The 27,852-nt window shown below is 34.4% G+C and overlaps 1 protein-coding gene across 1 annotated transcript in view; it reads left to right on the top strand.

Annotated features, from left to right (window-relative positions):
* Positions 1-27,852, top strand: part of LAMA2 (laminin subunit alpha 2) — a 603,102-nt gene that overhangs the window by 276,463 nt on the left and 298,787 nt on the right. Inside the window, exons 10-12 of the mRNA XM_082855622.1 lie at positions 8,600-8,760; positions 21,472-21,612; positions 23,967-24,140. Of these exons, the coding sequence (XP_082711748.1) occupies positions 8,600-8,760; positions 21,472-21,612; positions 23,967-24,140 (476 nt within the window). The remainder of the gene's footprint in view (positions 1-8,599; positions 8,761-21,471; positions 21,613-23,966; positions 24,141-27,852) is intronic.

Raw genomic sequence — 27,852 nt, 5'->3', positions numbered from 1 at the left:
AGTCTTAAATCTTAAAAGATTAAAAAATGATTATTTAAAAACTCAAATGGTGAATTATTGATGTCACTTTTCATTTTATGGTCCCTTATCTTTTTATGGTAGCAACTGAATCACATTATTTTGAGCAATGTAATTTAATTTTATCCCCTGAGTTTAAAATGGTAGGTATTTTGTTGTTGAAAAAAGTGACTACAAAAAAAAAAAAGTAGAAAAATGAGTATTCAATGCAGTGGTAATTCAGCATAGTACTCTTATTAACATTTGTATGTTAACTTTACATGATGAATTTTCCCCATATCCGTTTGTTTCTCTGAAATCTGGTTTTAGCTCCTGAATACAGTACTCAACTTTGAATAGATATTAAGATTGTTTCTAAATTTTGTATATTTTAACCAATGCTTTAATGAAGATCTCTGGATATAAATATTTTTCAATTATTTTTTTCCTCTGTGCTCTAAATTCTTTTTTCCAAATTATGGTATAGTTGATGTACAATATTATATAAGTTACAGTTGTACAAAATAGTGATTTTTCAATTATTATAAAAACAACACATGGTCACATAAAATTTTAACAGTAGGGAAGGTAATAAAATAAACAGCAAAGTGTCCTCTTCAACTTATGCACCCCTAGTCTCATTTCCAAATTTAATCACATTGATCCTTTCCTCCTCTTAAGTTCTTTTGGAAGAACTTATCTTTCAAACAATATCTGAATAATATTCTTAGTATTTTTCATCACCATTAAATATTGCCTATTGACTGTCCATCTTGGAACACAAACATTTCATTCATATCACCTTCTTCCTACCATTCATATCTTTTTATAATTTTTTTCTTCTATGGTATTTTTAGCATGTTAAATAAAAAGCTTAAATTCCTAGTTTTTGATTTATTAAAGTTGGACTTTATCTCTTGAGGTCATACTACACAAACTGAGAAAAAGACCGTCCTTACATGCTCCCCTGATCTTCAACCTACTTGACAATATCTGTCAATTGCATCTTCACCTTTTCAAAAATTGTGTAGAGATATTTGGTTCCAGGCCAATAATTAATTTTTCTAATTTTAAATTGAAAGCAATAATCAATATTTGTAATATTATAATTAGATCTATTTTATTCAGTATGGGCTTGAGTTGAATAATTAGACATATAACCATGATACATTTTTCTCTTCCTGTTTAGTCTGATGATCTCTTTAGGAAACAGTCTCAGATGTAGTCTAATGATTTGGATTTCTTAGTCAGAATGAATAACCAGATCATGAGAAATGATGTTCACTATCTCATTGGCATTAACCTGATTGCTAGAGAAAAACAAATATTTTGTGTGTGAATTTTCTGTTTCCTTAATTTTCTTTTTGGTGTAAGGTTGTTTTTTTCCCTCCATAGATTTGTAAGAGCTCTAATAGTATGTCGTATTTGTTATGAACAATTTCTAGATTTTCTTTGTGTCTCATTATTATAGATAAGAATTTTTAATGTATATAATTTTAAAATTTTTATATAATAACCTATGAAAATTTAGAAAACCCACTTTAGCTATAATAATGACATGCTAAAATTATTATACATAGCAGTATTTTTCTATTGGATTTCTTACATGCCTTTATAATCCTAAAATTCTTATCTACTCCAAGTTTACACAAATTATTTATTTCTTTAGTTTTTATTTCCTTTTATTCTTCCAGTTTTATTGAAATATAATTGACATACAACACTGTTTAAGGTGTTCAGTATAATGATTTGACTTTCATACTTCATGAAATGATTACCACAGTAAGTTTAGTGAATGTTCATCATCTCGTATAGATACAAAATAAAAGAAAAAGGAAAAAAATTTTTCTTGTGATGAGAACTCTTAGGATCTACTCTGTTAACAACTTTCATGTATAACATACAGCAGAGTTCATTATATTAATCAGGTTGTACATTACATCCCTGTACTTATTTATCTTATAACTGGAAGTTTGTACCTTTGACCACTTTCATCTTGACCACTTGATTTCTTTTTATGATACTTAATTCTTTAATCCATCTGGAATTTATTTTGGTATATTTTATAAGAAAAGTTTCTAACTGCATTTTGTTTTTCTGATAGTCTCTTTTAATTCACCTATATTTAATATTATTTTTGTTTCTTTAAACATTTAAATACAGTCCCCCCTTATCCCTGGGGGTATGTTTCAAGATTCCCAGTGGATGCCTGAAACTGCAGATGGTACCAAACCCTGCATATACGATGTTTTTTTCCTATACAGACATACCTATGATAAAGTTTAATTTATAAATTAGACACAGCAAAAGTAACAACAACTAATAATAAAATAAAATAGTTATAGCAATATACTATAATAAAGTTACGTGAATGTGGTCTTTCTCTCTCAAAATATCTTTTTGTACAAATTCCATGCCTTTTTCATCTTAACCAAACACTTATCATGCCCTGTGGTCAAAACTTTTACAATTTGAGGTGCAATAGCAAAACTATCACAAATTTCTTTTTCCTTCTTCACAATTTCATAGATATAAGATTTGTTCTTATGGTAGACCTTAACAACCTCAGCATACAGTTTGTCTTTCTTAAGTTGAAAAATTTCACCTTTTCACTTAAAGGAAGCATTTCATGGCTTCTCTTTGGCATATCTGAATTGCCAGTATCACTACTCATATTTTGGGGCCATTATTAAGTAAAATAAGGGTTACTTGAACGCAAGCACTGAAAAACCTTGACAGTCAATCTGAAAACCAATATGGCTACTAAGTGACCAGTGGGATGAGATATGCTGCCAAAAGGGATGATTCACATCCTGGGCAGGATAGAGTGGGATGGTGCAAGATTTCATCACTGTACTCAGAATGGCACTTGATGTTAAACTAATGAATTGTCTGTTTCTGGAATTTTCCATTTAATATTTTTCGACCGTGTTTGACCATAGGTTAACTGAAACCATAGAAAGTGAAACCACAGATAAGACAGGACAGCTCTATGTTTATTTTTTAGTTTGTATCTGTTACCAGTATTCTCTGCTATCTGTTTGATTCTGCAGTTTGATTTTTCTGCTAAGTCTTTATCAGGGCCTTGTTTTCTTGTGTGTTTCATGATTGTGTGTGTGTGTGTGTGTGTGTGTGTGTGCGTGCGCGCGTGCGCGCGCGTGCACACATACCTGTGTATTTTCTAGTTTACCCTTTCAGGAGTCTTGAGTTTGTATGTAAAGTTCTCTGATATGTCCTCCTAACTTGAGTAGTACCTAGAAATTGTCTTTTGTTCCATAAAACCATGCTCCATGCTCTAGACTAGTTAATCAGAATTAGTCAACTTCAGGAAAGACACTGGTTTAAGGACTGGCTTACCACTCTAGAAAGTAATTTTTTTAGTTTCTGATCTCCAAGGGGTTTCTCTATTTCATAACAGCACAACCATTTTATATATATCTCTCTGTGGTAACTGTCTATCTTTAATTTCATCCTGCATAGTCAAGTGTTCTGAACAAGGAAGTCTTTATGGACATTTACTTCATAATATTTCCAGAAACAAACTTTAATAGACATTGTTTATTACTTGCAGTATTTCTACATTTGGTATCAAGGTCTGGAGATTTTAACGTCAGAAACAAATATTAATTTGGGGGAATGCATCTGCAACCTTTATTGAACAGATTTCTTTTCCATTTGACTTATACATATGATTTAAAAAAATAAATGTATTAATGTTAAATGATACAGGCATATCTCAGAGATATTGCAAGTTCAGTTCCAGACCACTGTAATAAAGCAAGTCACACTAATTTTTGGTTACCCAGTGCATATAAGTTATGTTTATACTATACTGTAGTCTCTTAAGTGTGTAATAGCTTTATGTCTAAAAACACAATACCTTAATTAAAAAAATACTTCCTTGCTAAAAAATGCTAACCATCATCTGAGCCTGTAGTGAGTTGCAATTTTTTGCTGGTGGAGGGTCTTGCCTTGCTGTCAATGGTGGCTGACAGATCAGGGTGGTGGCTGCTGAAGGCTGGGATGGCTGTGGCAATTTCTTAATATAAGACACCAGTGAAGTTTGCCACGTCGATTGATTCTTCCTTTCATGAACGATTTCTCTGTAGCATGTAATGCTATTTGATAGTATTTTACGCACAGTAGAACTTCTTTCAAATTTGGAGTCAATCTTCTTAAACCCTGTGGCTGCTTTATCAACTAAGTTTATGTAATATTTTAAATTCTTTGTTGTCAGTTCAGTAGTCTTCACAGCATCTTCACCAGGAGTAGAATCCATCTCAAGGAATCACTTTCTTTGCCCATCCAGAAGAGGCAACTCCTCATTCATTAAAATATAACATGAGGTTGTGGCAATCCAGTTCCATCTTCAGGCTCCACTTCTAATTCTATTTCTCTTGCTATTTCCACCACATCTGCAGTGACTTTCTGTACTGAAGTGTTGAACTCTTCAAAGTTATCCATGAGGGTTGGAATCAACTCCTTTCCAACTCCTGTTAATGTTGATATTTTGGCCTCTTCCCATGAATCTCAAATGTTCTTAATGGCATCTAGAATGGTGAATCCTTTCCAGAAGGTTTTCAATTGACTTTGCCCAGATCCATCAGCAGAATCACTGTCTATGGCAGCTGTAACCTTAGGAAATACATATTTTTAATGATAAGACTTGAAAGTCAAAATTACTTCTTGATCCATGGGCTACAGAATAGATGTTGTGTTAGCAGGCAGGGAAACAACATGAATTTCATTGTACATCTCCATCAGAGCTCTTGGGTGACCAGGTTCGTTGTCAAGATGATCAGTAATATTTTGAAATGAGTCTCTTTTTTTTTGAGCAATAGTTCTCAACAGTGGGCTTAAAATATTCAATAAACCATCTTAAACAGATGTGCTATCATCCAAGTAGAGTAGATTTAGTATAAGTCTTAAGGGCCCTGAGATTTTTTTAATGGTAAATGAGCATTGACTTCATCTTAAAGTCACCAGCTGCATTAGCCCCTAACAAGAGAGTCAGCCTGTCCTTTGAAGATTTGAAGCCAGGTGTTGACTTCTCCTCTCTAGCTATAAAAGTCCTAGATGGCATCTTCTTCCAATAGTTGCCTGTTTCATCTACACTGAAAATCTGTTGTTTAGTGTCCTCACCTTTGCGAATTATCTTAGTTAGATCTTCTGGATAACTTGATGCAGCTGCTTCATCAGCAGTTGCTGCCTCACCTGACACATTTATGTTATGGAGACGGCTTCTTTCCTTAAGCCTCATGAACCGACTTCTCCTAGCTTCAAACTTTTCTGTAGCTTCCTCACCTCTCTCAGCCCTTATAGAATTGAAGAGAGTTAGGGACTAGCTTTGGATTAGGCTTTGGCTTAAGGGAAGGTTGTGGCTGGTTTGATCTTCTATCCAGACCAATAGAACTTTCTCCATATCAGCAATAAGGCTGTTTCACTTTCTTAACATTTGTGTGTTCACTGGAGTAGCACTTCTAGTTTCCTTCAAGAACTTTTCCTTTGCATTCACAACTTGGCTAACTGGTGAAAAAGGACTAGCTTTAGACCTTATTTCGGCTTTTGACATGCCTTTCTCACTAAGCTTAATTATTTCTAGCTTTTGATTTAAAGTGAGAGACATGCAACTCTTCCTTTCACTTGAGCACTTAGAGGCCACTGTAGAGTTATTAATTGGCCTAATTTAAATATTGTGTTTGAGGGAACAGGGAGGCCTGAGGAGAGGGAGAGAGATGGGAAATGGCCAGTCTGTGAGCAGTCAGAACACACTCAACATTTATAGATTAAGTTTGCTGTTTTATGTGTGTGTGGTTAGTGGTGCCCCAAAACAATTATAATAGTAACATCAAAGCTCTGATCGCAGATCACCATAACAAATATAATAATAATGAAAAAGTTTGAAGTATTGGGAGGATTACCCAAATGTGGCACAGAGACACAAAGTAAGCAGATGCTGTGGGAAAAATGGTGCCAGTAAATGTGCTCAATGCAGGGGCAAACCATCCATGTGTAAAAAACAAAATATCTGCAGAGCACAATAAAACAGTGAAATAAAATGAGGTATTTATATTACCAAAATAAATTCTACTAGGTCATCATGGAAGGTCCTTTTAATTTACAGTACTTTAGGGTTCAGCTTGGTGTTTATTTTATTTAGGATTTTCTTATCTGGATTCATATGTTAACTTGTTCCTGGCTCTGACACCTGCCAGCTGTGCTACCTTGGCAAATCACTAAATTTTTCTGTGTCTTAGTTTCCTCATCTGTAAAGTGGGGAAGATAATAGGGTCTACCTCATATTGTTATTTTGAATGTTAACTCAATTAGCATATATGTAGTATGTAAGCAAATTGTAATGCCTAGCATAAAATAAATGCTATTTAAATATTAGTCGTTATGTTTATTTTGGATTATCTTTGTTAGATTTTTATATCATGTATTCACTAGCTTAATAAACTGAATTACATACCTCTCTGTTTTTTATATGCTCCATAAGAGTTTCAAACTTTGAAAACACTGTAAAAACTAACTGGTACTGAAATATTTTTGTGGGAATTCTTTCATCATTTGTCCTCTTTTGATATCCTTAATCAGCTTTGTCTAAGTTTCCTTTTTTTGCTTCCTTTTCTTTTTGTTTATGTTTCAAATTTACCTTCTTTCCCAGGTGTTCATTTTGTTTTTTAAAATTTTTTGATAATTACATGAATTAAGTTTTAATTTATTTACATTTTTTAAAATAATGGAATATTTAAACCTAAAAGTTTGGCTTCAGTTTTTCAACATCCAATGAACATTGCTAAGTTCCTTTCTTACTGCTTTTATATTCTATTTAAAAAACTATTTGATCTGCAATTAAAGTCTTGATTTTCTTTTTAACCTAAGAGTTATTAGGAAGAAATATTTATTAATTTTTAGAGTGTCTGAGTTTTGCATAAAATTCTATCTTCATGTTTGATATTCATAATTAATTTAATCCTAATTTAATGTAGCATTTGTTACAAATATAGAAGTAACAATTTATGTTAAGAAAATAAGCCTTAAATAATTTCTGCTTTGAGAAATTGAACATTTTTGTGGATTAGTTAAAGATAAGCTACAATAAATATTTATATGCCATTTAATATATAATTCAACATTATTAGATTATTCAAATTTTTGTGTTTTGCTTTTTGCTACTTCATGTGTAAATATTTAAAGTTGGTAGGTTAATGTCATTCTCAGCCATTGATTTTGGGGCAATTTTCCTTTGATTTCCAGTATCTTTCATTGTCTGTATTTTTTTGTACTTCTAATTAGTGCTTATTTGGAGCATAAATATAATAACTTAAATTATGTTTTTATTGTACCTTTAGTAATGTAAACAGAGAGCTTGTTCTATTGAATTTATTTTAATTGAATTCTACTTTGGCCATCATTAATATTACTACAACTGTTTTTAATTTTCTATATGCTTTCCTAATGTATATTTACCTTCTTTTATTTTTAATATTTCTTGTCATTTTGTCTATTTCTTGTGAACATTACATGCACATATTTTTAATTGAAAGAGTAAGACTAACTTATGTATTGTTAGTGTGTATGTTTGGCACTCTTTCTGTCATTGTTTTATGTTTTCTCAGCATAATGTTTCCTTGCTTTTTTCTCCCTTCTTTTGTTTTTTGAGTGGACTATATTTTACTGATTTGCTCTTATATTTTTCCAGATTTTGAAGGTCAGTAACTTGTATTCTTTCATGTGTTTTTTTTCTATTTTTCTAATCAAAGACAAGAATAAAAATTGTCTCTTGCATTTCTCTATTTAAAATAAGCAAACTTAAATGGCTATTATTTCCCTCCTCTATTCCTTTTTATCCCCCAAATATGTATTCCCATGAACACCCTCAGTCTCTTTTAAAAATTTACTTTATTGAAGTATAGTTGATTTACAATGTTGTGTAAATCACAGCCAAGTGATTCAGTTATAGATATATATATACATTCCTTTTCATGTTCCTTTATATTATGGTTTATCACAGGATATTAAATATAGTTCCCTGTGCTATACAGTGCTATACAGTAGGACCTTGTAGTTTATCCATTCTCTATATAAATAGTTTGCATCTGCTAATCCCAAACTCCCAGTCCATCCTTCCCCCAACCCTCTGTCGCTTGGCAACCACAAATCTGTTCTCTAGGTCTGTGAGTCTGTTTCTGTTTGGTAGATAAGTTCATTTATGACATATTTTAGATTCCACATATACGTGATATCATATGGTATTTGTCTTTCTCTTTCTGACTTACTTCACTTAGTATGATAATCTCTAATTGTACCCATGTTGTTGCAAATGACATTATTTCATTCTTTTTATGGCTGAGTAATATTCCATTTTATATATGTACCACATCTTCTTTATCCATTCATTTGTCGATGGACATTTAGGTTGAACACCCTTAGTCTTTTTCTTTGTTGTACTTAGTGATGTTGTACTTAGATGATTGTTGTTAGGTTTTTTTTTCAAGTAGTATATTTTTATGCCCAAGGCACTTTCCCATCTTGTGATAGTCTGAGGGGGGTTATGAGTCAGTTAGAAAATATTGATATGTGTCTCATCTACCATTAGGTTTGGCACCTGGGTCCTGTCATTGCAAACCTGGCTTCAGAGGGGTGAGCTGTGATCGGTGTGCCAGGGGCTACACTGGCTACCCAGACTGCAAACCCTGTAATTGCAGTGGTGCAGGGAGCACAAATGAGGACCCTTGTTTTGGACCCTGTAACTGCAAGGTATGTTGTTTATTCTAGTAATGTCCCATTGTTTAGAGCAAAGGTCATTTTTCTTGGTTTCTCTCATATATCTGCAGGCATTAAGCAATTGGAACGTCTGTAAATCTCCATTCTCTATTCTATTGGTGGCATTCCTGTTAAGTGTCTTTAGAACCAGGTTCACTGCAGCAAGACACATGCCATTTGTCTAAAAACCTACAAATACAGAAGATAAGTCACCTTGAGAATGTGTTATTTTATAACAAAAACAGGTTTCCCCCACTACCTATCTAGTCTGTTAATTTTAAAATACACAACAGTAAAACTAGCAATCCTTTAAATCTACTGTACACTCAAAACTAAAACTCAAAACTCAAAAGCTTTGTATCTAATTCTGAAAATAATTCTGTCAAGGGTTTTATTCTAGATTTTTAAATAATCTTCTGAATTTGAACCCAGATAGGTCTGAAAATACCATGTTCAAAATCCTCTGTTTAATTACCAAATAATGTGAGAAACCCTAGTGGAATTGATTAAATGCTCAATATTTCCTCCCAAGAGTACTTTCAGAAATTGCAACTTTATTTGTTGTATACACTCAGATAATCGTGTTAACACCAAGGGATATATTACACCTGCAGCTTATACACATAGGGGAAACATAGAGGCAAGCCCAAGTCTAAACTGATAAAACTGATTTCCTTCAGCTATAGTAATCCGTTCCAAAACGTTCAGATCAGACAGTGTTAGCTATATTAGCTGAGAAAATAACCACTCCATTGAAAAAGTTAGCATTCCATACTGATGTAAAAATAAATGTTACTTCTTTTTTTCTTTGTTCTCAAACATAGGTGGAATCTTATTAAGAATCTTTCCTTTATTAATTCATTAGTCTTCTCTAGGCAGCTATAAATTATATGCTGATGGTTGTTACATGAGTGTGCATATGTATAAAAACGTTAGACCATAAAATAAGAAGTAAATATTAGTATTGATGTTGAGTGTTCATTTATTGGGACAGGAATGTCTGAAATAGGAAACTAAATACTATAATAGTTATATAATAAGTATATGTTTTATCAAGGATAATTTAGGTACCTATCTTGGACCACTGAAACAATAAAACTCCTGTCCATATAAACAGGCAGAAAGTGTACAGTCCATGGTAAAGAGTTGCCATGTACTGAAATATAGTAAATTAACTAGATTTAGTACCTTTTATTCTAATATTATCAGAAATGGAGACTTACACTTGTAGATCAAGACTGGAGTGGTCTGTGGGTGATCACTTTTTAAAGGACACCACCTATCTTCATCCTGTATGTCTTTTGGGGCGATCCTAGAGGCTCTTAATGCATATTCTCTAATATTTACCAAATATATTTCCTGTGTGTGATTTATTTCTTTTCCAAAACTCCACAGAAATCTCTGACCTTTATCACTTGCTCAAATAAAGTACAGACACAGCTGTGCTTAAAATGGAAGAGAAACCTCCCAAGTCTCTAGAATATAGGAAATCAAACTGGACAAAAAAGAAAGGGGGCTTCCCTGGTGGTGCAGTGGTTAGGAATCTGCCTGCCAATGCAGGGGACACGTGTTCGAGCCCTGGTCCGGGAAGATCCCACATGCCGTGGTGCAACTAAGCCTGTGCACCACAACTACTGAGCCTGCACTCTAGAACCCACTAGCCACAATTACTGAGCCCACGTGCCACAACTGATGAAGCCCACGTGCCTAGAGCCCATGCTCCGCAACAAGAGAAGCCACCACAATGAGAAGCCTGCACACCGCAACGAAGAGTAGCCCCCGCTCGCTGCAGCTAGAGAAAGCCTGCGCGCAGCAATGAAGACCCAAAGCAGCCAAAAATGAATTTAAAAAAAATTATAAGAAAAAAAGAGAAAGGGAATAGTGTTACACACATACTATATATAGAAGGGAGATGCCCAGTATTTTTGCGAGGAAAGAGAAACACATAAAGGAGGCAGACCCCATTCATTTTCCTTGAAAAATATATAGAGAAAGGCTAGAACAGGAGAGTTGTCGCCATTAGCAGAGATCCGAGGGATAGTTCCTCGAGCCACCACCTGCTCTCTGCCTGCCTCAATATTGCACTAAGAGTGATTATAATCCTAATAAGAAAAATGCCTTCTACAAAGTCACTTGAAGCTCTACATAGACAATTAAAACACAACAATAAGCAATTAAATCATAAAAGAGAATGAAAAATTAACTAGCATCATGAAAAGAGTTACCCTTCAACTATGTGATATTTTAAATAGATTACTATAAGTTCTTATAAACTAAATGTTTTTTGGGATAAAAACTTGCAGAAAGCAAGTCTCAGTAGATAGCTACATAATTTTAAAAGTCATGAATTATATGCATGTTTAACAAAAACATGATTTGACATAGGATTGTCAGTTGATTATTCAAAACAACATATATCAAATGCTATTTAACAGGTAAAACATTATTGAGAAGCTAAGATACTAGAGACTTAAATTCAGGAAAAGTGATATCTGTAAAAGTGTTCATCTCCAAAATGTCTATTAACCAGTAAACATTTGCACATTTATTCTTTTTCACTATAATATATAACAGTTTTCCATAATTTTTTTAGAAAAATTATTTACTGAAGTTTGTAAACATCTTAAGAAAGTACTTTGTCATAAAGTCTTGGACCTAAATTTATTTCTATTATAAATTTTAAATGACTAACATTCTATTAAAATGCAGTACTGAGAAAAGTTGACACCGCTTTTCCCATTTCTGCCATTTCAAATACAAGTATTCTGGATAAAACAGAGCAAATAAATTTGCAATCACGTAGATTCAGGAAAGAAAGGGAATTTCCTAGATGTTAAACCAAAGAGGGAAGTCTGAGTTAAGCATAAACTCAAGCAAAACTGTGCAATTAAGGTCACTGGGGGGTTGGGTGGGGGGTGGGAGACTGGTCATAGTCCTAAGATGGGGGTTAAAGTTTAGAGTTTTAATGGCTTTTCTGAGACTTGACACTAGGATTTGGACTCACTGAGGGAAATTGGAACTGAATTCACTTAAGCTTAGACTCTAGAAATGTCCCCTGGCAGTGAAACAAACAGGCACGAGAAAATTGCACCTGCAAGCTAGGAGTGGCAACTAGAAAACATTCTCTTTCCTTTGGGGCTCTAGGTGGGTAAAAATAGTGCATTGTCAAACCCTCAAACCTGTGTGCCACATGGGAATGGGGTCAGTTTTATTCTCCCTTTCTGTGCTAGAATTCTTCAACAAGTCAAGCAAATGGTATTTCCACAGGAAAGAAAGTATAACCTTAACTGACAGTGAGCTCACTGGAAAGCAGTATACTGCACAAAAGGAAAATAACTACAAAAGGGAATCAGAAGCCATAAAATTCAGAATATTTGTACACTAAAAAAAAAGGATAGTCTAAAAAATTATATAAACAAAATATGTAATCATAATTATATAAATAATAGAATAAAATATGTAGAAAATGTACAGTCATAAAAATATGACTAGAAAATAAAAGAACAAAGAAAGAAAAAATAGGCAAAAACAACACAAAATAGGGCACTATATTAAAAGAATACGCAGGTGTGGAAAAACGTTACTGTAGTTTACTTCTAGAAATAAAAATATATGTAGTCACTGAAATTTAAAATTCAGTAAATGGGTTGAACAAGAGATTAGAAACTGCTGGATAGAGAATCAGAAACACAGAATGGAGGAAATTACTTGTAAATTGTCATAGGGAGATAAATAAAAGTGTGAGATGCTAAGTGGCATGGCTGATAGAATGATAAAAAAACAACATAAAATATAGCAGGACTGGCCAAAGAAGAGATTAGATGAAATTGGGGAGAAACAATATTCAAGAAATAATGAAGGAGTAAAGAATTATGTAGAATTAAAATTATACATCCTTTGAAGAAGATAAAAAAAAAAAAAAGACCACCAGCAGGTCTTATAGTAGAAACCCTGCCCACTAGTCAAGACAAAGAGAAAAATATTAAAACTAGAGACAAATATCAGATTATTGTGTTTCCCACTAATAGTCCAACTTCACTGAAAAAACTTCTCAGAATATATGTACTTTAGTCAAAGAATTTTGAACCCAGAAGAGTTTCACTGGATTGCAGAATACAAGAATCAGTTTATAAAAAGCAGTAGCATTTCTATACACTAGTGATAACCAATTAGGAAATGTAATAAAAATATTTAGAATAGTAACAAAACTATGTGGTGCTTAGAAATAAATGTCTCAAGTACAGGTATTTTTTAAAAGATTATTGAAGACCATAAAGTAATATTTAAAATGGGGAGATAGCTGCTAATATCAAGTGCTGGTGAAAATCTGGAGAAATGGAAATGCTGTTATTAGGATGAATTAGTACCACTACTTAGGAGGCCAATATGGCATTATCTAGTATCATTAAAGATATTAAAAACCTGTCAGCCAGCAACTCAATATCTAGATGTTTACCCCAAAAGAATCTTATATAACATGTATAAAGAGACATATAAAAGCATGTACAAGATGTTCAACATAGACCTACTTGTTATAATGAAAATTAGGAAAAATCTAAATATCCATAAAGAAGAAAAAATAAATTATAATATATTCATGTAATCTGGTACAAGAAACAACTCGAGTGAGTGAAATAGGTCTTATGTGTAAAAACACTGATAAATTTCAGGTGAAGTGAAGGAAAAAAATACCATTATGTTATCATTTATGTAAAGTTGTAAAACATAAAACATTCTGTGAGCACACAAATATAAATTTTAAAAATACACTGATATTATGTGTACTAATTTCAGAATAATAGTTAACTCTAGAGAAAGAGGGAAAGGAATAGGATAGAAGCGCAGTGAGAGAAGTGAGATTCAAATGTGCTTAAGTTTTATTTCTTTAAAAATATAACTGAAGCACACTTGGGAAAACATTCATATTTTTTGCCTCTAGGTTGTGGGTAGTGGATAATTATCATATTATATGTACTTTTCTAATGCTTTAAAATAATTCCAGATTTAAACTTTCTCTAATTGAAGGAAAAAAAGGATTTCCTGATTTAAAAAGAGGTGAACAAAATTTCTCACTTAATACACTGTCAAATACTATTACCTCTACACATAAGATTTTCTGTTATATCCTTCTTTAGATAATGATATTACTGAGCACCCCATTCTAATTATATTTCAAAATATGAAAACAATGCAACACAAAAATATTTACTAATTGTTATGCATTATTAAAATTTTGAAAATTCCTCTCCTGGTAAATTACAAGAGATAAGACAATTGCAGATATATGACAAATCAAGTAAATGTAAATACTGTTCTGACTCTTGGTATTTGTTCATTTTAAGTACTACATGATAAAAATTGGTTCTTTTGAAGTTTGGCATCATATTATGTATCCAAAGTCAGTTGGATTGCAGGCTCTGATAAATAATATAAATAGACATTGATCTAGGTAGGAACATGTGCTTTTATTTTTATCAAAGTCATAATGGAAAGATAAACAGTGAAGTAAAAGACTAGAAATCAAAATCTGTATTTTCATCTTGTTTTGCTTTGGGTTTATTATTGCACTTTACATTAAGTTCTTACTGACGCACAAAATGATGTGATCTGACCTTGGTTTACCTCGCCAGAATATTCTTGAGCTTCAGCCACTGTCTTCCAGCCTTGCTTAAATTTCTTGAGTCATCAACCTCTTTCTAACTCTGGAATTTTACAGATTCCATTCAGACTGCTGGGAAACCCTCACTCTCACCTTTTCCCTTTGCTTACCTAGGCATTTTTCAAGGCTCAGTTCCACTTCTCAGCAAAGCTATCCTTTATCCCCCGGTATAAATCGTTCTTCTGCCATAGTCACTTGTCACCTTTTTCTTTTCCTTTATGATCTTTTCACAATTTGCAATCCATTTAATGTCTTTTGCACCTCTGTGATGACATCAATTCTGTATATTTTCTTCGTCATTAAAAAATAAGAAGATAACACAGTGGCTCATACATAAAAAAGAAGGAAAGGAGAAAACTAAAAGAAGTGTGAAGATTTGACAGTTGCTTAAACTGTCTGATTCATATTTCTTAATCCATAAAATGATACTAAATCTTTCTTGCCCAACTCTCAATAGGTGTAATTATAACATTGAAGCCCTGTGCAAATATAAAGTATAATCATAAATACCTGCTGGATTAATTTTTTGATTATTTATATTGTTTTTTACAAGTAGAGATGTTTCCATTATTTTCCCCAATGGGACTTTTATGGTGTGTGCTAATATTTTTATTGGTTTGAGTTTCCCTCCTCTTTTCCGTTTATGTACAGGAATGATTACCTCTTTAACTTGTTAGGCTCGAACCCAGGGCATTTTTTTTACGGTGCGCGGGCCTCTCACTGCTGTGGCCTCTCCCGTTGGGGAGCACAGGCTCCGGATGTGCAGGCTCAGCGGCCACGGCTCATGGGCCCAGCCGCTCCGCGGCATGTGGGATCTTCCTGCACCGGGGCACGAACCTGCGTCCCCTGCATCGCAGGCGGACTCTCAACCACTGCGCCACCAGGGAAGCCCCCCAGGGCATTTTTACAAGAAGCATTCGATTTATATATTTGATCCAAAATCTAAATTACAGATGTAAAATTTTTAGCATTAAAGGTATATACCAGAATTTGTCTCTTGCAACAGTTACAGTTCAAAAATATTGTTTTTTCTAATATTAAAAGTTAAGGTTGTAAAAAGTGAGAACTAAATTTTCATTTATTTTCTTCTGTCTCTCTTTCTAACCCACCAAGTATTTATTATTTAGCCTTGGAACAGTATATTTAAAGAGTAAACACTCAAGAAATAATGCTAATTATCTAATTATCCTTCTTTTGTTAACTTCTTTTAATACTAGGGTACATTAGAATGAAGGCCATAACAGGAAAATCTGTAATTGACTACAAACACCCCAATAAACAAGCATGACTGCAAAATTTCTGAAGCACTTATCACAAAAAATAACTTAAATATCAGTGGAGATATTCCTGGTAACTTTGCCAGTAGAATTCCCAGTTGGCTAACAATCACATATAAACATGTACTGTTGAAGTTGTTCCTAATTTATAAGAAGGTGGCTTCATAAGAAAGAATACAGGGGAACTATTGTGACTATATTTCTCAAGAGAGAAACTGCTAAGGAAACTATAGCAAAAATAAAACTGATGTCAACCAAACAATATGTCACTTCAAGAAAAAAGAACCTAGTCAGATTTTTCTAATTCAACTTTGTTTTTAGGAAAAAAAAAGTACTAAAGACAAAAAGGACAGTTATTACATATATTTTTTATAGGGTAGGCCACAAAATATCTAATTAGATACTCAGCTAAATATGTTCAACAGAAATATGTATATAAAGCACATATTTCTCTCTAAGGGGATGAAAATTTGTTCTTGGGGGCAAAAATATCATATCCATTTTATGTATAAGGCAAACATATTCACACAGTACATCAGCACATGCAGTATATCTGTAGAATTAAAATTTCATGGTGGAGATGATTATGAAAAAAATGACTAAAGAGGCTCCTTAGGGATAAGATAATAAAAACTAGGTTGAGAACCACTGGTCTGAAGTGATACTTTTTATTATCACCATACATAAGAGAATAAAAATATTTATTATGTGGATTAATATTTGACAATGAAAAAATAATTAACTCTCATTAGTTTCTGTTTAATTTTTGTTAATATAACCAACTGGAGTAATGGTTTAGAAATGAAAAAACTAGAATATTTGTTTTTAGGAAAATATGGTCATATAAGGGAATGTTAATCTCTAGAGTGGAAGTCTGAGCATTCTGGAAATTACGTCTGGAGCATTCTGGAAATTACCTATTTCATAGGTTTAGGTATAAAAATAACCATTAAATTTGTAAATTAGAATCACTATTGAACTCTAAATAAATAAAATATTAAAATAAATATACTGGATTGACAACAGCTATCCATTTGAAATGCTGAGAGAGAGAATAGATTAGACCCCATTTTGTTTAGATAAACAGTTAAAACAACTTTTAAAATTTGTATTAAATTACATGTTAACAATTCTTTTTAAAGTTGATCCGTACAAAGAAGTGATAGAATAATAGCTAAAGGAAAGAGAAGTCTCATAATGACTAAAATAGTATTTGGGCTAGAAGTCACAGACTCTCACCGTCATTATTAGGTATTCAGGATCAATTGTTTTCACATCTGTGCTTTAGCGACTGAGTTAGATGGTGACACATTATAAGGTATTTGCCTTTGAAGATCTTAGTAATATAAGTGGCAAGAAAAGAACAAAAACGATGGTTTTATTGTTTGGATTGATTGATTGATTTAAAAGATCTACAATAGACATTCTTACATCTGTGAACATTCTAATTAAAGAGAACAGTGCTGCAGTAGCCTATTTTACTCCTATCATACAAACTTTGGGATACATCTTCTTCTTTCAGCCTTGTGGCTTCTCTGTGTTATTCTTCCTTCAGGGGGTTGGAGAACTTTGGTCATAAATCTGGTGTCAGATCCAGAGCACGTACTCAATACTCCTCTTAGGGCAGTAACTCCCTTGTGCCTTATACTTATTTGTCCACATTCTTACTTCTTTTGCTATAATTGTCTTGAGGGCATTTTTTTATATTCCCTCTGGCATTTCATATAATGCCTTATATGTAGTAGCTCAGCTATGATTTGATGAATGAATAATTACAGAGAATAAAGAAACAGTGAGAAGTGATATACAGAGCATTTATTAATAATTTGATATTGATAGCAAAGGAAATTAAAATGCTTAACGAACTTACCCATAAAACTTACCCATCAAGCTGAAAATAAATTAGGAATACAATGAGGGGTTGCTTCATGGATGACAGTTGTTGATGAGTCATAAAGAAGTTTTGAAAAAGCAATTATGCACCTGGGAACCCATAAAAAGAATTGAGACCCAAGCTTCCAAGATCACATGTATTAGCAAACTACTAGAAAGTGGGGAACCTCTGTCTCTATGAAGGTTCAATAAAAGTCCTGGAACACCATGCTTCTGTGTTTGAATTGTGCCACTCTAAAAATCTAAAATTTATTAAATATCAAACTGTAATGTCCTCTAGTAATCACTGTTTTAAAACTAGTATCTTTTTAAAGAAAACTCTGGAGACACAATCCTTCAATAAGAAATTACTTAGATATATACTCTCTCAAGGGAGATTAGAAAACTAAAAAGGAAGTAGAACTTGATATAACTAATTAATTCTATACATGTCCAGAGAGCAGAGTGCTAGGGAGCTAAAAAGATGTTCTCCCTGATTCTTCATTTTCCTACCAGCTTCAAGAGGCTCTTTAACCAGTCCATAAGGACACACATATAGGTACTATATCCACCATATTTACTATTTAGTGTTGGCTTCATATTCAACTGTAGTAGAGCTAGAGAAAAGTCAGAACCAAGAACTTCTCAACTGAATGAGTCTAGCTCAATCTGATTAGGAGCTAGAGAAAGTATGAAATAAAGAAAAAGTATGGTATAGACTCAGGACTGAAAAAGCAGAAGTCTAGAAACTTAAAGTGGTGGCTTCCAGCTGGGATGCTATACAATATTAGATAAGGTCTTTGCAAATTTATGAGTTGATAATTGCTTGTGAAGAGGGTTGAAGTGAATTGAGTATAGGATTAGCTTGAGGACCTGTAGCAGGATCTAAAATATTTTGCCTCAAAGATTTGTCACAATAAACAAAGTAAAACTACCAGTTGGCTAACCTGTTTTTATAGGTGTAGACATCCTATTATCTTTACGGTGGTGTGTTGGAGGACCCAAGATAACACTCATTTTCAATGATTCACTAGAAGGATTCAGAACTCTGAAAAGCTGTTATACTTGTGGTTTATTAAAGTGAAAAGGATACAGATTAAAATCAGCAAAGACAAAAGGTGCATAGGGAAGAATCAAGAAGAGGCCAAGCACAAACTTCCAGTTATCCTCTCCCAGTAAAATCATACATACATGATTCTCCCAGCGACAGTATGTAACAACACATATGAGGTATTACCAACCAGGAGAACTCACCCAAGTCTTGGTGTCCAGGGTTTTTATTGGGGGTCAATTAAGTAGATATGGAGTCCTCATATAACTGGCCTTATTTACTCAGTCTCCAGTAACCCCAGAAGTCAAACTAAGCTTTGAATTATTTCTTATTCCTAAGAATAATTATTTCTTATTCCTAGGCCTACTAACATAGGCCTCTATTCTGTCCCCTCCAACAGGTCGAATTTTTAAACCATGCTCCAAAGTTTAAGTCAAATTCCACTCCTTCATAAATCCTCCTCAAGCCTTCATAGCAGAAACTAGCCCCTCCTCCTCTGTGTTGCCATAATTTAATTTATTTCTGAGATGATCTTTTGTGTGTGTGTGTGCGGTATGCGGGCCTCTGACTGTTGTGGCCTCGGCCGTTGCGGAGCACAGGCTCCGGACGCGCAGGCTCAGCGGCCATGGCTCACGGGCCCAGCCGCTCTGCGGCATGTGGGATCTTCCCAGACCAGGGCACGAACCCGTGTCCCCTGCATCGGCAGGTGGACTCTCAACCACTGCGCCACCAGGGAAGCCCTGAGATGACCTTTTCATATTCCACCTTGCATTAAGGTTGATTGTAAATGTATCTTTTTACCCAACTCTAGATGCTGGCTTGTAAAAACAGAGACCTTGACTCACTCATCTTTATAGTCCCTAGAATGTCTACCCTAATGTGATGCTTCGGTTTATTAAATTAAATTGAATATTGCTATTATTTAATCATTACTTTTCAAGGTCATATTGCCAGGCGAAAATGTTGTTACAGAAAATGTAACTGATGTCTAAAACTTTCTAATTGTTGAACTCAGTCTGAATCTCAGAAAAGTGGTATTCCAAGCTTTCAAATTAGAGTAAATGAAAGTAGATTAGACCAACTACGTAAGAACACAGTGTACAGAACAGCTGTACTATGTCTTCAACAGGATCAACTAAATTATGATTATAGATATGTTTCATCTTTCCTGCCTGTGTACTCTTCTGAAGATGCTCTCAACTTCAGGGTTTGGGGGATTTATTTGTCACCTTAGGTCTGAAATTAGTTTGATTAGTTTTGTTGACATCTACCATCTCAAAAAATCTGAAATTTACCTTAGAAACAGAAACCAGCAAAAATATCATTGCAGTCATTAAATCCGTGTACATATTGGGAGGCTAAAGTTGGACACATGAAACGGGCCTAGAGATGCCTCTTTGTTTAGGCTCCCGGCAATGTAGAAATGATTGAGGTGGTAAATAATTCATAGAAATTGAGCCCAGAAGTTACTTTCAAATAAATTATTCTCTTGGATACAAGGAGAACTTTTTTGTTTATTTTTTATAAATTTGTCTATTTTTTTCTCTATTGTTCTTCCCTCTTCTGTCTTTCCCCCATGTTCTCAGATTTTATTATCCCATCTTCTGACCAATCTTGCTTTATTCAAAAATGTTTTTATGAAACATCTACTAGGTGAAAAATATGACCACCAAGAGACTTATTTAAACTTAATAAAGCTTTATTAAGCTAGTGCTCAGTGTTGTACCAGGAACACTGCCATTTTCTGGTACTATAGAGGTAAGTAAGACAGGGTTCTACCTGAACGGATTATGGTATGTAGCTGGAGAGAATAATCTTAGAAGATACAGCAGTACATTTTTGTGGTTAGAATAGAGCAATGTATAAAGGGCAATGGGAACACATTTGAGAGAGAAGTTAGTTCTCTAAGGAAAAGGAAAGCTTCAGAATTGAAGTAATAAGGGAATTCAAGGAAGAAGGAAAATGTGGAGCAATTTCGTATGTGGGGAATATTGAGAATCTGTTTCCTGGAAAGCAGGGAACTTTCAATGAGAAGACATTAGTCAAGATTAACCATTCTTTAAGTTGAGAGATTACACCCTTCCCAGCTTTTCATCATATAGTCAGCTTTCCCTGGCTTGAATCCCACCTATAAACAAATAATTTTTCGGTGTATTGGGCCTAGGATTAATGAGACCAATTTGGAGAGCAGTCACTGAATGAGAACTATTTTTTCCCGTAATGTTACTATATGATTAACTGGCTATACCAACGGGTTAAAGGAAACACTGAAAATTAACCAGGGAAAATTTTCCTCCCTTCCTACTGGATCTCATCAGGGAAATAGTATAACTATCTGCCCCAGTTTCTCTACCTGTCAGATTCTTATGCTTGCTTCAAATATATGTATTTGTCATATGTGGAGTGAAAAGTATTTTACCATCTGTATAATTTCAGTGTTCTATTCTACATCCATGTATTAGCTTAATGTCTTTTATTTTTATCATATATCATGTGTTCCTAAGAGGAAGTACTTCAACAGCATAGAACGGTAAATAGTAAACCAAATGTCTAACTTATTGCTGTATTTACCATGACATTTACTCCATACCCTTGACAGAGATGAAGATCAAATTGTAACTTACTGCAGTAGATTAGAATCCAAATTATTTCCCATCAGTGTGGTTAGGACAGCATATAACTTAATAAGAAGGTTTTGAGAAGATTTTTTAAAATATCATTATACTTTAAATAAGGCTAAGAGGTAAAATGAAGAATAGAAAGCTTATATTTTTCATAAACAGAAATAGAGATAATGCTTCATTTTGAAGGGCACCTCTGTTGCTAACCCACCTCTCTATTTATAGGAAAATGTCGAAGGAGGAGACTGTAGTCGCTGCAAATTCGGCTTCTTCAATTTGCAAGAGGATAATCATAGAGGTTGTGATGAGTGTTTCTGTTCAGGGGTTTCAGACAGATGTCAGAGCTCCTACTGGACCTATGGCAATGTAAGCAACAGCCTTTGAATCCAATGTGCTGCTCCACGGGGCTTCTTGCTATTGTTGTTGTTTTCCTTCTATAAGAAATTAATTTTTTTCTCGTAGTGAGCTTCTACTTAAACTTATCATGAAGAAGTGATAGAATTTTCTTTCAAATGCTAGTTGTGCCTCTTTGACCAAATTCTTTAGGATTTTATTTTATGTGTAGACTGGAACCTCTTAGAATAAGTCAACACTAGCCTTTCCGGTGTCCATGATTATTATGTGAAGCAATAACGGAATTAATGTTGCTTTAGCCTCAAGGGCCGATGATTCAACAGAGAAAACATCAGATTGTGCTATGAAGGATTATGTATTTCACTCACCAGTATTTTTGGGATACCCATTAACAAAAACTCCTTTAATAACTATTTACATGGTACATATTACCCACCAGCCTTTAGTCGTGATTTGATGTTGCCAGGGCCCTTTCTTCGTTAAAACGAGACACTGAATTTGAACAATACCTTCATTCTTAATTGATTTGAAAAAGTTCAAATTATTACCTGTTTAGTAGTTACTGGGATATTCTTCCTCTACCATAAACATAAACATGTTTCCCTTCCCACCTTCACTGCTCATCATACTCCCATTGCCTTTTCAACCCTCCACAGACAGCGATTTGTCTCCCTATAAAAGAGGACCTTTGGGAATTTCAAATAGCCTATGTGGCAGCACTTAGGAGTACAGAGTAACAGGAAACAGGCTGGGGAAAGAAACAGAAACCTACAGAGTGAATGAGAAACTATACCATATAGGGCTGAGTTTACTGAGAAGTTGAGTTCTTATCCTTGGAGAGTCATTGGAGGATTTTAGCAGGAGACTGTTATGATTAGGGTTGGTTTTTACAAAGATCACTATTTTAATAAAACTGTCTTCCAGACACTACTCTTGCCTTTCAACTTCAGTCAGCTACCTAATCCTTAACACAACTATGAAAATTTTCTCTGCCTGTATTGCTTTTAAAGTCTGAAATATTATGAGTAGTTTCTGATTGTACTCTCATACCTAAATTTGAATTTATACATACTTTATCAAATGCATAGCTTTTGGAGCAAATTATGTAGAACCAACGACATATGAACATCTAGTTTAACTTCTTTCTTTTGTTTGTAGAGTCGCACCTCACCCTCTAGACTGTTCCATTAATGTACTAAAGTTTTATGTTTAGCAGAGGAACAGAGGTAGAACTCAGCCTTGTTCTTCAGAAACTAGGTCCATTGATATTTGCATTTCAGTAGGTCTTCTGGAAACAACTTTCTCTGAATCTCACTGGGCTGTCTTAGAATGTCTGATGATGATGTTGGAAAGGGAAGAGAAGGAAGTAATATGTATCTTGTAGTGTGGCTATCCCATAAGCTTTTACTTAATCTCTCTTTCTTTGACCAGGGCAGTCCCAGCAATTCCACAGCTTTGGGAGATGCAGAATCAAATGACCTCTACATGAAGAAATTTAAAAAAATATTTCATCCACATATTATCACCATTACCATTCTGCTCCCCATCACCTACAGCACCAAGCAGCTCACACACATCTAGTGGGCACCTGGTAGCCACAAACCCCACTATCCAGTGTTTTGTCCTGACGAGGTTGGATGGTTTTGATTGTAGCTGTGTGCCCACCCATGGCTGGAGTATAAACATGGAAAAGCAAATCATCATGTATTCCCTAATTCCCCCTTAAAGGCTCCTCCCTTCTCTGGGCCAAGGATCTAGGCTAGGAGTTCCTACAATGCTTCCAGCCTCATGGGAAGGAATAGGTACAGTATTGTGAGCTGGTAGATTCAAATGCACTTGAGCCTCAAAGTTTAAATTTAAATATATGAAAAGGAAGGAAATATTAAATGAAAAGCTACCTTTCATATCTTTTTTCTTCCTCTGCTTTACAAACACATACATAACACCTTTTGAAATAATTTTTTCTATACGAAACAGGAAATTACTAGTGGAGTGAAAAACATGAAAATCAAAGTTCAACTATTTGATAATTTATATAACATTATGTGTAATTTTGAATGAGTTTCTATTTTTAAGAAAGAAGCATTTGTAATCATAATTTTAAAAAAGCACATTGGATCAATAAAAGCAGGCTACTATATCATACCATCCAAACTCTTAGAAACATCAAGCAAAAAAATAATTGGTACCTAAAGTTGAGTACATCTGACAAGTTTAATGATATTCACAACTCTCATTTTTTCTAAACTTTCATAGTTCTTGCGTTTTTAATTTTCATAAAATGAACACTACAGGAATATGAAAGAGAAAAGAAGTGGGTGGGGTTTTTTTTCCCTAAGTAACGATGGTTGTGTGTTTTCTTTAAGATACAAGACATGAGTGGCTGGTATCTGACTGACATCTCTGGCCACATTCGAGTGACTCCGCAGCAGGATGACTTAGATCCACATCAGCAGATCAGCATCAGCAGCGTGAAGGCCCGACAAGCCCTGCCCCAGAGCTACTACTGGAGCGCGCCAGCCCTGTATCTGGGAAACAAAGTAAGTCCAGATAGTGCTTGTTTCTTGCTACTTTGCTTTAACTGATCAATAAGAATAATGGGTTTTATTTAGTCTTTCTTTAAAGACAGATAAAATCAAATGTATACTGTATTGAATTGCTGGAAACGGCTGAATCAGATTAAGTTGGACATTTCCGCCCTGCCCCGTGGGCCACAGCATGCCTACTTCACAACTCTACATAGTTGCTGTTCTGTGTCCACATTTTGGATCTACAAATAAATTAATGAAGCCTCTAGGATAGTTTTTTGCAAAACAAATTATAGATATTGGAAGAGACGGTGTTATGTTTACCTGAAATAGCTGTTTTTCTAGAGTTGTCTATGGTGCAATACTTACTGAAGTTTTTCTCATCCGTTTCTATTTCATTTCAAAACTGATATTCAAGAGAGCTACTTTTTCTACCATGTCTGAATGTTAACTGGAAATGAAATTTATTACACAACTAATTTAATGCTTGCCATGAAGCTTATATAAACACCATATTTCCTGGAGCTCAGGAAGAGAACTACCCTAAGAGAAGTGCCAGACTGAAAGCACATGTTTGTTTCCAAGCCCACTCACACACATATAAAAACACACACAGATAAACAAATGTGGCAATCTCAGAAACGCAGGTGCTTCCCCCCCCCACCCCAGCCTGTTGTGGATTAACTTTATCTAGATAGGTTGCTTGGCTTTTATCATTTTATTTTATTTTATTTTGCTTAACAATTTGTTGGAAACAAAATTTGATATAGTAATTCTAAGGGGGAATATTTGCTTGGTCTGTGGAACTTAATACCTTTTCAGCTAATAGTTAAGTCAGCTAATCACACCAGAAATTGTGACAGTCCGAGAAAAATTCGTTAGCAAGTTGATGCTATTTAAGCCTAGTTTTCACCTGTAAGAATATAGCATTACTTTTGAAGAAATCTTCATTGATTAAATAAATTAAAATATATTAATAGTGGCGTGTGAGTATTGAGATAGAAAACCTTACTAGTTCATATGAATGGGAACTAGTGGTTTTAGCTGACTGAAAACATTTTAATTCGTGGCCTGTTTCTTATTTTTACAAGCTTCTGAATACCATTATGAAAAATGTGTAAATGAATAAAACACATTTTCATTGAATATGTATTTTTAAAGAGACAGTGTATATTGCATAAAATTTTCTATCTGTAATAAAATCCAATTAAACTTTTACTTCAAAGCCCTTTCCAACAAGAAGTCATTCTATCCTATTCTATTTAGGAGCTTCCTGAATCCCTGACAGGAATAAAATAGCACATACGACTTGAATGTTTATAGCTTAAAATTGCCAAAAAGATAAATACATACATAAACTGTCTTTTTTCTAACTGCTCTGAGGAGTTTAGAGAAGAGCCATTGGATGAGTTTCAGAGGTCTTACTTTTCTTACAATGGAGAAATTTACTTACAGATAGTTTTTAAATAGAATATTCTTTACCATATTTTCCATCATTTCTTCTTTGGTCATATGCTTTTTCTTTCTGTTGGCTGAAAATCAAACTGACAGAAGGAAAGCAAGCAAAAGCGGTATTAAATAGCATCAGAGCAAAGGATTTGGACATCCTGTTCGTAGTTGTTGGTTCCCAAAGATAACTTCCCTTATCCTGGCTGAACTGCTTCTTATATCCACCCACAACGAAGTACTTCATGTCCCCCACAGATCATTTTCACATCAAAAAGCTGTGCTTGTCTGTGCTTCAGTTTCCATTCAGTGAACAAAATAATCATAACAGGGTGTGCAAATTGTTTGAATATGGAAGACATTTTTTAATGTAATGTGAAATCCCTCTGTGGTTTACAGTCAGATATCTCAGTATGAATGAAACAATTCGCCTTAATAACTGAACCATATAAATTTTTGATACTACAATAATACTGCCAACTCTCACAAATTACCACAGTACATCTTAACTGTCATGTCATATCACATAAATTACAGTCATGATGACATGCTTAGCTTGGTTGATTTAATATCTTGCTAAGGAAATGGAAAATTGTAAGGCCTTGTTTGTAAATCCAGTAAAGCCATTTTTCTAAATAGTTGAGGCTAAGTTCTTCACCAGTAATTGCTGTAGGAATCAGAGCCATTGCCAGAATCTGACAGAAATAGTATATCAAGAAACTAGTACATCTGCTTAAATACAGAATTTTGTTTACATCCATGACCAGGGGGCTGTGGGTACATAATCCCTCCTCTGCCTTTTTATTGTTAATTCCTAAGTCAAAAAATGTATATATTTATGAGATGCTATTAGCTTTTCCTAAATATTTATATAACCAGTTTTCAAACATTTTCCAAGTTACTTGATTATAAGTCCACTTATAACAGAAGGGAGATGTGTTGTACATATTGTTATAATGAAGGTGCCACATGCCAGTCTTCCTTTTTTTGGGTAACCTAACCCCAAATAATAAAGCTATTCTCACTTGGGATACACTTTGCTAACATAGAAACCTGCCTGATCATAATTAAACTCAAGAGCACTAGCCAATTTAGCAAAGGAATACTTTTCATCTTAAGAAACATTTTTATTGACTACAGTTCCTCTATGGACTAATGAGGAGTACCTAAGTGAATATAGTTATGTATGTGGATAGTGGATGAGGCCTAGGAAAAGGTAGCACATTTTTATACTACCCATTTAAAAAATTTCCATGATCTTGTTGTCAATTGCAAGTGTTTGTGTCCAACACACAGTGAAGCCAAACAAACTAAAACATCAGAGTTTGGAGCGGAGGAAGGTTTATTGCAGGGCCAAGCAAGGAGAATGGGGTGGCTCACGCTCAAAAGACCCAAAATCCTCGAAGTGATTTTAAAGGCAAAGTGATGGAGGGGAGTTGCCTGGTGTGTGATCAGCCTGTGCACAATTCTCTGATTGGTTGATGGCAAGATAACAGGCTAGTGTCACAGGGCTTAACATTATCAATCTTCAGGTTCAGTAGGTCTGGGGGCTACATGCTTATGGTCATTAAGTAGTTAACTTCTTCCATTTGGTGGGGGTTTTAGCATCTGTAAAACAACTCAGGAAATGTGCATCAGATGCAGTTATCTAGGTGCTTCAGGGAGGAACTAAAGATTCTGTGACTGTCATACGGCTGATTTATTGTTTAAATTCTTACCAATTCTCCTGGCCCAACTGCTATTTTTGTCACTACATGTTCACATCCTTTCAGTCATTAATTCTTGAGCCAGGGTTTGTGACTCAGGGGAGGCCTGGGAGCCTACAGCTTTTCTACAAACAAGAGGCCAGCAGAGGACATGGGGGAAGGGGTCTGTCCCGAGAAGGCCCCAGAGGGTCTTGCTGGATTACAATCTCAACTATGAGTTGGTTCCTCAAGAGCAATCTTGAAAATGTTTGTTTTCTCATATGTGATTGAGTATTTAGCACAATTGTCACAATCGAGTGTTAATTCCTTGCCCTCCTCCATTCTAGATAATTCAAAGAGAATTAAGTCAGGCACCCACAGGGCTCTACTAGGCAGCAGCTTATTTTCAAAATACTTGGCACATGTTAATGCTTAGTTTTAGGGCAGTTGTTTAAGCATGAAACTAGGCAGGAATGGAAAGAGTTAGAGGACAAAGAGTCCTGCTGATTTGCTACAGGCTACAGCTATTGAGAAACAGTTTGGGTATTTCAGAGTTGGAATAATTTACTGCTTTAGTAAACTAAGTGCTATTG

This window comes from Leucopleurus acutus (assembly GCF_964270905.1).
Source record: "Leucopleurus acutus genome assembly, chromosome: 15".
In the NCBI taxonomy this organism is placed as follows: Eukaryota; Metazoa; Chordata; class Mammalia; order Artiodactyla; family Delphinidae; genus Leucopleurus; species Leucopleurus acutus.
This window is presented reverse-complemented; position numbering and strand designations above follow the sequence as displayed.